The following is a 13688-nucleotide window of genomic DNA, read 5'->3' as shown; positions in this document are numbered from 1 at the left end:
AGCCAAAGATGAAAATTGTCTGCAAAAGGAGGTTGCCAAGGCAGCAACATAAATTTTGCTCACACTCTTGAGCATGGAGCAAAATGTATGCTGGATTTTGCAGCAATGGAGATCCCTTCCAGGATTTTGAACACTGCTGAACTTTGCTGCACAGTCAGAAGTCAAACCACAGCCACCTGGGTCCAACCATGCTAAGTCAGAACTGATGAGATTTCAGCATGGCACAGAACAATATTCTTTGGGCAGGAAAAGTAAAGGAGGTCAGTCCTGGGTTTGTTTATTTGTTTGTTTAAGAATCTATTTATTTTATAATTGACAGTTGATCATTTTTATTGGCTTAAAGTAACTTGCCAGGAATAAAAACAAGTTTCTCTTTCTTTTCTTCACAACAAGGAGATGCCAAACAAGTGGTTTTATGCTCAGAAGAGCCTCAGAGGTCTCTGCTGAATTGATTGACCGTGGTTCAAACCAGTGTGCAGCACAGCCACTGAGGGAGAAACAGAACAAGGAGTCAGAGCATCAGGAAGGTCCAATAGTAAAAGATTTTAAAATCATAGAAAATTTGGGGATTTAGAAAGAAAGCTACACTTAGTAGGCCCTGGGAAATTGTTAAAAGTAGCCCCTGGGAAACACTAGGCCTTGTGTTAGCCAGATCATGTGAAATTGCACCTGCGTAACCAGTATATGATAAATGATATCATGTTAGATGTGATGATTGTTTAATCGTAAGAAGAATCATGAGAAACTATGTTCAAGGGTTTGGGGGGGATCACAAGAAACCTATGCTTGGATGAAATCAAGGTATGCAATAGAACAATGTAAGTTTAATAATTAATATGTAAGTTATATAATGATAGAATATAAAAACATGTTCATCCCGAACCCATGGCAGAGTCAGATTTGGTCTGTACCCCTGACACCCAGAGCTCTTCAATAAAAGCACCTGCATATAATCATTCTGTGATTATGTGTTCCTGAACGCTAACAGGTCTACAGGTTGCCACTGGGGCACTCTTCCACGGGCCTCTAGGAGAACAAGCTGGCAAAGGCTGGAATTGCATTTTTATCTTTTATATGTGTAGGATCCATCTGCTCTTGAACTTCAGGGAAATCTACTGCCAGGATCAAACTCAAACATTGCAAGTAGGGTCTCTTCCAAAGGAAGATGAGTTCTGCAGGGCAAGCTGGAGAAAGCTTCAACTTTTAACCTTGAAACCTCTAGGGTGGGAGTATGCCATGTACAATTTCTGCTATATTTAACTAACTATGACTGAGGGTCACAGGGCTTTCTAGCCATTCTCCTTCCTTCAAGCCAGTCTTCAGCTGAGAGGACTAATTGGAAGGACCTCTTGGAGCTCCTTCCAGCTGTTTTCTGAGATATATTTGTATTCTTCAATGGGAAGGCTCAAGCTGATTGCTTTTACAACAGCTTCAACAGGAAAAAATTACATTAAAAACAATGTGGGAAGAAAAAAGACCTGGCATCTTAAAAGGTTTCTTCTAATTCTGGCAGGTTGATCAGTACATTCTCTGCCAGAAAGAAGAGTTCCCTGCTGTGTGTTTTCTAATGAATTGACCACTGCCCTCAAAAAGGAGATAGTGAAATGCACTGTGTAAGCACTTTCTCCATCAGCCTTTGGACTTTTGAAAGTATCTTTATTTTTTTGCTCGTATAAAGGTAAAAGTTCATTCTACTAATTCAGATAGGCCTTGTGGGCTGAAGAACCTTTTCACATAAACAAACTTGCCCTTTGAATCACTACCATGTTTCTCTTACAACAATGATTAAATCACTTACAATAGTGATTTAAAATAAGTGTGTTTTAGTGTGGTCTACTGCTACAGTTGGATCAGGAGGTATTTCAATCTGACCAGCAGAGAGATCTGGATGACTCCATTCTTGTCTTTGTACAGGAGATGAAACAAAGAAGAGTGGGGGAAAAAAATGGATATAAACCACAGACTTTGGCACGTAGAGAATCGCTGCCCAACAAAATGTAAAAGCTTGGTCTGGCCATGATCTACTGGAAATTTAGACTGGTTCTGTCAGATAATATTACAGTGGTTCTTCTTTCTTCTTACAAATAATTTCTAAGCTGCTTCATGTGGTGGAATAGACCTACAGCAGCAAAATGGAAGTTGGCAGGAGGACAACTATAAAATCTGATGTGGTGGCATCTGGCATGACCTGAGGACAAACCTGTAAATCAGGTCTGAGTAAGGACTGCAAGTGATAAATGGTCCCATTTGTCAGAGCTGCGACAATGTGGGGACCAGAGCACTGACCATAAGTTGCTGATGACTGTAAAGCACAAGAGAATGGTGTGTTACGGAAACGTGTCCCCTAGTCCCCATGGGCATTCAGACAGAAAGGCTTTTGCTATTTCTCTGCTGCTTCCTCTGACTCAATTTTGCTGGCATGCTGACCTTTCCATGCAATTTGCTACATTCACAGCTAAAAGACACCAAATACCTAAGGCAACCCCAAAGATTTCAGCAATTTCCCTTGGGCACTCACTGAACAGGGTCTCCAGGTGGATCATGCAGGCCACAAAGCCATCAAAGTCGATGGTCAGCTTGGTGCTGCAGGCGTAGCAGGTGACAATGCTGTGCTGCACCTCATCTTTGAGCCTGAAACCTGAGGGCCAGGAGAGGACAGGAGTCACTGACACAGCAGTGTTAAAATTTACTGTCTTGGATGTGACTTATCCGTGGACTGCTGCAGCTGCAGGTTGAAGGGCAGGATTGTTCCTCCCAGAAGGTCTGTTGGACTTTCACACCCACCTCTGTGGGTCCTTTCCAAAGCCAGTTTTGCTGGCTGAAGAGAGGCATAGAGTTCTCCTACAGAATTTTGTCAGACTGCATAATTCACATTGTTTCACAGTATAACCAGTCCTACGTTCCCCAGCTAAACCCCTAATTAGCGAGTCTTGGCACTGCAGCTGAATAGCAGTGATTGAGATAGAGCCAATTGCTCACATAACACATTGGGCTCTATTCAAGCTCATATTCGTGTTATTTCTGTCTGGATCATTCACATAAAATCCACTGAGCACAAGACAAATAAAAAAAACTCCCAAACCAGTGCTCCTCTAGACGTCCCTTAGGTGGCAAGCTCTGTTCCAAAAGTGACATCAGAAAGGACATCATTGGAGCATGCCTTGATCAGGCTTGCACTTTCTCCAGAGGAGAGAAATGAAGGAAAAAGAGGGTGGGAGGAAATGAAGGAAGAAGAGGGTTTGGGTGTAGCTCTGAAAGAGGATTATTAGATTAGGAAATAATGAGGCCAAAAATACAGCAAGTAATAATCAGATGCATAAGCAATGGTCACAGCATGGACAAAAGTACCAGTGGTTCAAAACGCAGAACAGAGGATGGGGTTTGATGTGTGAAACAGCAAAAGGATTGCAGTGTGTGACTGTCAGGAAGGCAGAATGTCACTGGAAATGCTGTGATCTACGTGACAGGAGAGAAGAAGAGCCGTTAAAACGCTCCGCTGTTCTCCCAGTGTTTGGTGATCCAATCCCCAAGCAGCACACTCATCTGCCTTTCTGAGGGCATTTTGCATCTTGTGGGAGTTGATGGCACCAGAGTAGTCACTGTCCACTTTCTTATAGATTGCCTGTGGCAAAGAGGAAGGAGGGAATGGAAGAGGGGACTCGAGTGTATGCCCCTGCAAGCAATGCTGTGGTGTGGGCACCAGAGGCAGGCTGGGCTTGCATAGCTGGCTCACAGCACCTATGAAGTTGTGGTAACACAGGTCTCATCAGGGGCTACAAGCCACAATGAACTACTCAGAGGGCTCCTCTAGGCTTTAACCTTGGTTTGCTAGCCCACCATGCCCTGCCATTGTCCCTGCTTGTGTAGCTAACCAGTGCCAGGACAATCATTCCTACCTCTGCCATGTTCACACTGTCACTGCTGTGCCCACTGATGGCTGGGACAGGGACTGCCCTACCACCACAAGTTCCTACTCTTTGAAACACTAACGAGCAAGAGAAACACTTCAAGCGACAAGTGGCAAGCCAGGCAGAGTGGGAAACACGTTCCCCTGGGCTGGCAGCTTGCCTGCCTTCACATTACATGGTGGCAGACAGGTCATTGAGGAAAATATCCTATCATTTGGCAAACACTACAACAGACCAAGTCCATCTTGCTCAATGTTTCAGACAAGATGACAGATGCCTCCTACTGCCAGCAGGTCTATTATCCAGAATTAGAAGCCACCCAGACCTAGAGTTAATAGTGGATTTTGGTCTCAAGGCTTGCTTTTCTGACAAGCCTTAGGGCAGAGATGTGTCTTCATGAACCCAGTATTTCTTCATAGAACTCCAGGGCAGATGCTCTGTGATGAACAACATCAAGTATGGTGGCAGCAGGCTTGCCTGAAAGGGACGTGGTCACACCAGGAAAGTCCAACTCTAACCTTCCTTTTGACCGCTTCGTTCTGGGTGAACTTCTTGGAATATTAACTCCTCTATAAAAAAAAAATAAAATAAAAATTAAAAAAAAAAAAATTCAACAGTTCTACAAGATTTCAAAAATACAAGGCAGTTTTTTCTAGTCTTAAAAATATGTTTCTTGTGTTTGCTTATGCTCAGCCAGCAGTGCAATATATTGCAACAGCCAAAATGTTCATATGAGCTTTAATAGAGCAGGCAGCAGAAAGAGCTGTCTTTGCCAATAATCAAAGAGAGTTATCTGTCTTTCCGTAAGGTATTGCATATTATGGAGAATTATGGGGCCAAGGTGAAAGAGGATTTGGTTGTGCCCTGTTGAGTGAGAGGTGTTTCCGAGCCCTGGAACAAATTTGAACCCTGAGAAGGAAGGCTTGCAATTATATCTGCCTGTGAGGGTTTAACTCGATCTCAGTTCTGGATCTGTACTTCAGAGCTGAGAGGGGAGGGAAGGGGATAGAGTCAGAAATGTTGTTACCAAATACTTTTGAATCTTCATCCAAAGTGTCTTGAATTCTACAAGTCCCAAGGTGCTGGTCCCATCGGTCTGGGTCGTGTTAAGGCATGGTTCACAAATCAGGATTCCTTCATCTTTAGCAAAATTGGAGTGTAAAGACAATAGTTGGATTGTGCGACACTGGAGAGCAATCTGGAGAGCAGTTCTGATAAAAACAAATCACTCATCACAGTGTCATCTTAATGCCAGTTTAGTTCTGATTTGTAACGCATCTCCATCTCCCACAGACATGCCCACAGCTTCACATTTGCTTGGCTAAAGGCATGACAAGAATTTCTAGGCTATCTTCACTCTCAAGGAATGATATATGGGATTGCTAAATATATAAGCAAGATTAAAGGCATTCACATTTTGGACACTTAACAGTAGATTGGATTTCACCTTAGGGGGAAAAGAGCCTGGCCTTGCAGCAAACAAATGTTAGAAACCAGAGGCAGGAGCTGCAAGTGAAGAGAGTCAGTAGCTGCCTACAAAATCCTCTCCCATGTCCTTTAGGGCTTTGAATATCCCTTCCAATGGAAAATTATTCAGAAACAGGGATTTGGACACCGTGACATTGTATTTACTGAGTTGCCCCATTAAGCTTGGGGGCCTATGGAGTGTAGGGCAATGGCATCACTTCTCATCACTTCTCCTAATAGCCAGTTATTCACAAGATCCACAGTGAATCTCTCCTAGCCTCAATATGGCCATGCCGTGACACCAACACCAGTGAGATCCTGGCAGCATGGGTCATCACCACCCCCAGTGCAAAGGAGCACCTCTCAACTGGGTAGAGGTGTTGACCTCCCTTTTTCCTTTGGCTACACAAACCTGGGCAGAGGTGTTGACCTCTCCTTTTCCCTTGGCTACACAAACCTTATAAGCTCCCAAGTATCCCCCAGCTATGCAGAAGGGAGGCAGGACCTGCCTGTACTTGCAGCCTTCCCCCTGAGAACAGGCTCAGCCCGTTCCTGCTGCTGTGAGCCCGGAGCTCTGTAAGCAGGACCCGACTCAGAAACAGAAGCTGTGGATGTGCTCAAAACCTGCATCCTGCCAAGCACGCTGTGTATGCACCTGGAACTACACAAGTGCAGCTAGGCAGAAAGGCCCTACTTCTCCCCACTATATTTAGGAAAATGTTTAAGCAATGAGAGATGGTGGTGAGAGAAGCAGCTGGTGATTAAATGGTTCATGTTTCTGCAACCATGAGCTGATAGAGATGCTTGGTTAAATTTTTTGCCCCCAGCCATGTGCCGGGACAACAGAAGTGTAAACTTAGCCCAGCTTGTCAGGAAGCTTTGCAAAGGAGATGCAGAAACTTTAAAGATGATGAAATTACATTCAAAGGATACATCTAAAAGGCTGATGATCTCCCTGCAAGTGTTAATGCTGAATCTATCACTTTTCACATCCTTTCCTGTACAAAAAGGAAATATAAAAGTCTAAGTGAGAAATAGTTTAAGACAAATATTTTTCTGCAGACAATGCTGAAGATACCAACCACCTTAAGATCTTGGTAGCAAAGCAAATGCTCTGCCATCTCTTCCATAATGTTCTTTCAGTTGATTAATATGTTTTTTTTTTTTGTTGTTTTTTTTTTTTTTTTTTTTTTTCCACAGTGGGAGGGGATGTTATTTGTTTTGGTGGTGATAAGCCTCTATCTGTCCACAGAAGTCATGCAGCAGCAGCATAATAACACTGTCCATTGGTGGTCCTCCTGGAAAAGTACAGGGAATGTTGTACCTCTGCAGAACATCTGCTGGCAGCATTTGGAAGGGAAGCACCAGGCACTATTTCCACCCCATATTTAGAGGTTCAACAAACCAGGAGAAATTCAGCTGGGACCAGACAAAAACTCTGTTTTTCATCATCCCTAGCTGACAGAGCTGGGTTTTGTTAGCACAGACCCTGTTCTCAGCTCCATCCAATGGGAAGTATGTAATGTCACTCACTCTTCACAAAAACCCGGTTTAGGATCCTTTGAAGTTCAGTGGGAGTCATTTCACAGTCCTGGACAGAAAACAAAACACACTGTCAGTGTTAACACAAAAATTATTTGAAGCAAGCTCTATTGGTGTGCTATCAGACATCCAGAGACTATTTTCTTTCCAAATCTAAGACATGTAAATGCTTAATTTTTTTCTAACCCTTCACATTTACCCTCAGATATCAGAGGGAGAAGATCTTCAAAACCAGTCAGATTTCCTAGACACTCAACCAGGAAATAAGTGGTTTGTTAGGTGCTATGGTGACATGATCAAGTAAATGGCAACTTTTTAAAATGTTTGACTGAAAAAAAAGTTTCAGGAAAACATTTGAGATTTTCAGGACTTACAGAAACTACAACCAAACAACTCTAAAATTGCCATCTGAAAAAGACTCAGAATGGTCTTCCCAACTAAAAAGATGTTTTCCCTCTCCAGTAACAGTGGCCACCTGTTTATTAAGAGGAAACTTGACATGACAGCCAAAGGCTAACACAGCAGGACTTTTATAGATACTGTTTTTCAAATACATTAAGTAGAGAAAAAGCCCAGCCAACAGGTTTTTGATTCCTGGGGCTAAACAAAAAGGAAGGAATTGGCCAGCCAAGCAATTGTCAGAATTATATGATAACTCCACAGGTAAGTTATTTCACCCTGGGATAATATTTTCACAATCCTCACTCATATCGCCCCTATTTTCAAAGTTGTTCCCAGCCTTGCACAGCCAAGGGGAAAAAAAATATCACATTTTGCACCAATGAGAGGAACAATGTTGAAAATCTTCTCTATTGTCAAATAAACTGAACTGAAGCTATGAGTTAATAAAAGGGGAGAAATACTTGTTTTTTTTAACAGTCAGTAAAAGGAATTGGTAAATCAAATATTTGTATAATCGTAACAGAGAGGTCTCAGGTTTTTTTGTTCAATTTAATCCACTTACCTCTCCAGAGAGCTTTTGGAATAGAGTCTTGAACTCATCATCTATATCTTTGTTGTCAGCATGAGGCTAGAGGAAAGGGATGGCCAAGAGAGTGGTTAATAAGGTTCTAGGAAGTGAGCTGTGTATATTGTAAAGATGCTGTAAAGGGGCTTATTTACAGCAACAGAAAATGAGCATGTGCTCTGCAGCAATGGCAAAACAGAGGCACTACTTTAGTCATGGCCAGCCAGGGGCTGGCTTAGTTTGAGAGCAAATACTTCCTAAGGCTGATGAGATAGTTTTTATCTGTTACCAAGACAGCATTAGAAAATAGCAACAGTAAAAATGTTGCTGTATTTGGCCAGAGCAATTCAGCAGCTCCTTGGAAGCCTTTTACAGCTTCTCCCAGGCCTCAGGAAGACTATTTGTTTCTATAGAAATGTGCTCTCTCCACCTTCTCCTACCCATGCAGGAGGTAAGGACAATCATACGTGTTCCAGTTCAGTCTACAAGGGTGAAGTCTCTGTGCCACATGGCCCATGTACATAAAAATGAACGTGAAACTAAGACATGGACATATGTAAAAAATTCCCACACGCAAAAAATATTTCTCCTCAGCACAAAAGCGTTCTGTAATCCCAGCTCGAATAAGAAAAAAAAATCATTCCCCTGTTTTACTTCCACATTATGAAGGAAAACTCTGTCCAGTTAGGTCATCTAACCTCATATGGCTTTGCAGACACCTCATCACCCATCATTTTTCCTAAGGAAAGAAAGAAAACTGTAAAACAACCAGAAATTATGAGTCTACTTTAAAGTCTTGCCTTTAAAATAATTAGGGGGGAAAAAAAAGTGCAAAAGCTGTTTAACTATAAGATGTTAATAAATGCACAGAACAAGCCCCCAAGTTTCCTGCTTTCCATGCTCCGCATCCCACCTCTGCCTGCCCCAGCTCTTTGAAGATATTTTCCACAGGAAATGCAGCCTTGCTGTTCTTGTCTTCCATCCAGACTCCTGCTTTTTCATCTAATGGATGCCATTGATACAACCCCTTTTTAAACCATCTTATCATCATCATAGTCTCAAATCCTGCACTCTTTCATTGTGGGAACTTCTCCTTCACAGAGCTGAGGGACCTTGTTCCCAGCTGAGTGCTTAGGGGACACCTCTGAAGAGCCATGACTCTGAAGAAGTATCTGCCATGGATGTGTGGTCACTATGGTAGACTGTATTAAAAATGGGTTGTGGAAATGGGCCTATTTTGCTGGTTAGGACAAAAGATCAAGCCCAGGGTATGGATGCAACATGTGACCTTCTCCTTTGCGTGCCTCCCCAGCAGAAGGCGGGGTTTTCAGGGAAGGTACTCACTGTGATTTAGCCTGATTCTCAGCAAAAACTCTCAGTCAGAACTCCCCATTCTTGTAGGGTTGAAAGGTGGAGGGCACAATGAGGTACTGTCCCCGGGACAGCATCAAGCAGCTGGAGACCTCACACAGGTTCACATAGGGGTCAGTCCAGGCTGCCGGCTGGTGCCTTGCAAAGAAAGCATGGCTTGTGTGCACATCTGTGCTGCTTTCCAGCTGTGGAGAATGTGGTTTTGTCAGAAACCCTTTGGCAGTTCCCTGGTAAGCCAGCCACCTTATTTCAGTTTCAGTGCTTCAAAGCCATCTCAAGTTTTCATTGAGTAAAATAATAAATCTGTGAAGGATGGTACAAAAGAAAGCCACCAGGGTTCTGTCATGGGAAACAGGCAGATGGTTAGGAGGGGCAAAGGTCTTCCTCTATAAAGATTATCTTTTCACATGACTCTTTACACTTGGTATTATAAAATAAATAAAAGTATCATAATGTGTACTTATATCTGATCAAATTACTACACTCTAAATTTTCCATGCATTGAGCATTTTTTGTTAGCTTATGGCCTAATTTGATTTTCAGAATATTGTTGAGGAATTTATGGTATCAAATAAACCTCCCAATTGCTTAGGAATTGTAGTCTTTGACTTCTTTAAATAGACAGAAAAAAATAGTAAACAAAACAAAGTAGTAGTCACAAGGGTGAGACTTTTGGGGCCACATTAGGTGATTTGCCCAACTTCTATTAGTAATACTAAGGGTATACATTTGGATTTTGTAGGAAACAGTACTTAAATTTTCCTTAATACCAATATACTCTGTAGGAAGTTAAACATTGCACAGTTCATAAAATAAAACACTGACATAAGAAGGAACAGTAGTGTAAGAACAACATCCCTGCTATAAAACTCCTATTCATGACTTTTGGTCCACAAAAATGTCTTTCAAAAAGTATGATTCAGTGACACACAGAAAATTCTGTGTAGCTGATGCAGGATGGGGAGCATCATTTAGGGATAAGGTTTCTGTCTGTCTAAGACCAGAGCACACAAAAAAAATCTTAACAAACCTTGTATAATCATTCAGGTTTTCTGTTGTAAACTGTAGAAAAATATGCATGATTTTCCTCTTTTGTTCTGAGATGAGATTGAATTTGGTATTTATTCAACAGCCCCATCCTTTCCCCTCACTCAATATTAAGCTAAGTGGGACTGCAAAGGTTAAGAAGACAGATCCATATCTTCCCCAATATATAAAGTTAATTTTCCCTTTGCATTTGCAAGGGTGCTAAAAGAGCACATTTAATTGTTACATGGCCACATGTTCATTTACTGAGAGAGGAAAAGGGCTGAAAAGCCAAGGAAAAATTAGCAGCATAGGCTGCTGGGCCTCAGGAATAGGTGTAGGATATTCCTACTGCCAGACACCCATGGGGTCTCTTTCTTCAGCAATGAAGTCTCTTTGCCTCAGTATTGATATCTGGAGGGATTAGGGAAGGTTGAGCAGGGCTTGTTCATTACCAGGAGCCTCAGCTCAGAACTGTAAGAAGAACAGATCCACAGAGCTTGGCATTTCTTCTAAACAATATTAGCTACATTTTTGCAGTTTTAGAGTCCAGAGGTCCCGTTCTGCCTTCACCTGAACTAAACAGACAAATTCTGACCTCGGTTATACAAACTTCCTGGAAGCCAAGTTTCAACAAGTATAAATGAGATCAAGACTGGGAGTCAGACATCTGTAATAAAGCCTCGTGGCCTAGTCCCTTGAAAATGATTATTCAGAACTTGAGATATTGGTCCAGTGATTCAAGGGCAAAGCTCTCCATAAAAGATATCATTCATAAGAAAGAAGTCATTGTGACAGCTAAATTCTCCAGTGCAAGAGGAGGTGCCCATGTGGAGGCTGGAAGTCTTCAGCAGAGACTACATACCTCCTGAGGAATCTGGAAGGAAGAGAAAGAGACAATATTAAAGTGCTGCTATATACCTGCACCTACCAGTAGGAAAAAAAAAAATCAGATAAAGCCTACTTCAGACACTTTTTGAAAAAAATGTTCACTGACAACTGCATATAATAGTATCAGATACACATTAAATTGTCTTTTCCTCGAGCTGTTCCAAAGGAAAAACTGTATCTTCGTCCAGAGAAATCTATAGCATATCAAATTGCTTTTCCCCTGATGTAGTGTGGTGAATGATACTGTTGGTTGGAAGTATTTGACTAAGTCTTTAAATGCTCAGTCAGGAAAAGTCAACAAGTTTGTCCTACTTTGCTAACCTAAACTAGAGAGTTCATTACAGCAGACCCGAACTCCACTAGTCTACTGCTACTGAATATGATGAAAATATAAGGCTACGGTCACTATCAGTCAGCCTGGGGATGATGAGATTGTTGGGAGGCAGCTATAACAAGTTGCAAGTTTCAATATTTGGCTCTTCCTAAATTAACTGAATTGCTATGTTAACGTGTACCTCCAAATATAAGGCAAATTTTCCAAAAGCAATGAGTTGTCTTGAGGTCACAGATTCCAGTGAGAGCCAAAGAGAGGGTCCTCCCAATTCCCAAAAGATTTATTGCAAACATCACCCCTACAATGTTTGTGGAGCCTGAGTGGCCCCTTGAGACTTCAGGGTCTCTTGTTGCCTATAACCAGAACACTGGGGCAGCAAGGGCAGGGGTTGGGTGATGCAAACACAGTTGTTGTCAGCGGGCAGATACACGACTTAGAAAAGCTCTGCAGAGCAGGTAGACAGACTTGAACACACATCTTTCCACCTTCTTCTGCACAGAGATCTGCTTTAGGTTATCATCTCTGTAGTCCTAACTGGAGCTGCCCAGCCACAGCATCAGCTGCGATGAAGTAAACCTACTACAGTGTGTGATCCAAGGGAGCTGGGATCATAGCTGGGTCATAGCCTACCTGAGATGACTTAGCAGCCAGGTTTTTTAAAAAAAATTAACACCTTAAAAGTCACTTAAGTGACTTAAGAGTCAGCAAGTCTACCCTACTGTGGGTGAGGCCACAGAGGACACAGATAGGATGGAATAGATGTAAAGCACAAGGAGTTCTCCACTGTTACACTCAGTGATGAGAGCAGATAGACATCCATAATGCACGAATTTGGGATGCTGATAGGTGAGCGTGCCTGGTACCACAAAGAAGGCAGCTCAGAAATGTGCTCAGTGTGTGCATGTGGGCACTGGGCACTAGGGAAAACCTTCTGCAATTTCAAGCCAAACCACACAAGGTCTATTAGCAAAAGCCAGCAGTTTCCATCTGCTCCACGTGTGCTGGATAATGATCTTCATCCGGTGGAGTCTGTACAGCATTTAATTGCTTTTCTTCACATATGATATTGGTCATGATGATACTGATTGGAAATTTTACATTTGCTTCTCTCCCCTCACACCACAGGAATTAGAGATTACACTGTAGGTTTTTTCCTTACATTTTTAGAAACACTGGGAAAATCAGGGAAAACAAAGCCCTGAATTTACTGAATCAGAACAGTATAGCATATGACAGACAATGGATTTAAAAAAAGACATTTGAAATACAAAGGAAAAATAGTAACAAAAAGAAAGTGAAAACTGAAGGCTAATGATAGGCTGTAATCAGAAACACTTATGTGGAATTGCCAGGCACCCCAAGCCTGTCCCCATTCAGATTTTGTAAAAAAAGATTCTCAATGAGACTGTTACTAAATTACAGGCTCAATAATTTACACTGCTATCCTGTTGAAGTGGGAAAAAAATGAGCCTCAATTTATCTGAGTCTTCCCATATTATGGGGGTCAGGAAGAAACGAGAGAAGTAATTGAATAATTCTTCAAAATCCAGATCTTATTGAAGTGTAGTGCTGAATGTTAAGATGTAGCACTCTGCTAATTTTTTCCAGCTTAACAGGACAAGGAATACAGTCTTTAAAATGAGGAACAAATTTTACCTGATAGAGTGAATAACCAATACTAAGCAGACCTTCTCCCATTCTCTTCTGTCTCCTGTGGTTCTTCTGCATCAAGCCCACCAGAATGGTACAGCATGGCTCATTCAAACTCCCTTCATGGTCATCATCTGGTTCATCCAACTGGATTTTAAACTGGGGATTGGTCCAGTATGTTGCCAAGAATTCCCAACAGGAGACAAAAAGGAGGAGGCTTTGCTGTCATTGCAATTGTCATTGCAATCAAGATGGCTGTCACTAGGTTGCAGAGAATATCTCCCTGGAAGGACTTTTGCCTGGAGTTTTTCCAGTTCTTTCCATTGAGTTTTATGGGTTTATGTTTTCACAGCTATGCTGAGTGTCATCTGGAGCCATGAGAAATCAATGCACCAGGGTATCTCCTGGGACTAAATACCAACAGGGAGGAGCTGATACTGTTAATTCCAGCCAGTTATGTATCTCCAGGAAATGTCCTTGGCTGAGGCTCTTATTGTTGCAAGAGGACCAAATGCCAGACAGCCTCTCCAGA

At 42.1% G+C, this 13688-nt stretch overlaps 1 protein-coding gene across 1 annotated transcript in view; it reads right to left on the bottom strand.

The window, feature by feature from the left end:
- Positions 1–322: 322 nt before the first annotated feature.
- The window catches only part of CAPN8 (calpain 8), a 30703-nt gene continuing 17337 nt past the window's right edge, over positions 323–13688 (bottom strand). Inside the window, 12 exon segments of the mRNA XM_064415857.1 lie at positions 323–497; positions 1880–1925; positions 2516–2638; positions 3538–3622; positions 4936–5004; positions 6309–6373; positions 6909–6966; positions 7882–7947; positions 8583–8620; positions 9230–9440; positions 11147–11158; positions 13163–13340. Coding sequence (XP_064271927.1) covers positions 464–497; positions 1880–1925; positions 2516–2638; positions 3538–3622; positions 4936–5004; positions 6309–6373; positions 6909–6966; positions 7882–7947; positions 8583–8620; positions 9230–9440; positions 11147–11158; positions 13163–13340 — 985 coding nt within the window. The 3' untranslated portion in view covers positions 323–463.

Source organism: Passer domesticus, chromosome 3 (assembly GCF_036417665.1).
Source record: "Passer domesticus isolate bPasDom1 chromosome 3, bPasDom1.hap1, whole genome shotgun sequence".
In the NCBI taxonomy this organism is placed as follows: Eukaryota; Metazoa; Chordata; class Aves; order Passeriformes; family Passeridae; genus Passer; species Passer domesticus.
This window is presented reverse-complemented; position numbering and strand designations above follow the sequence as displayed.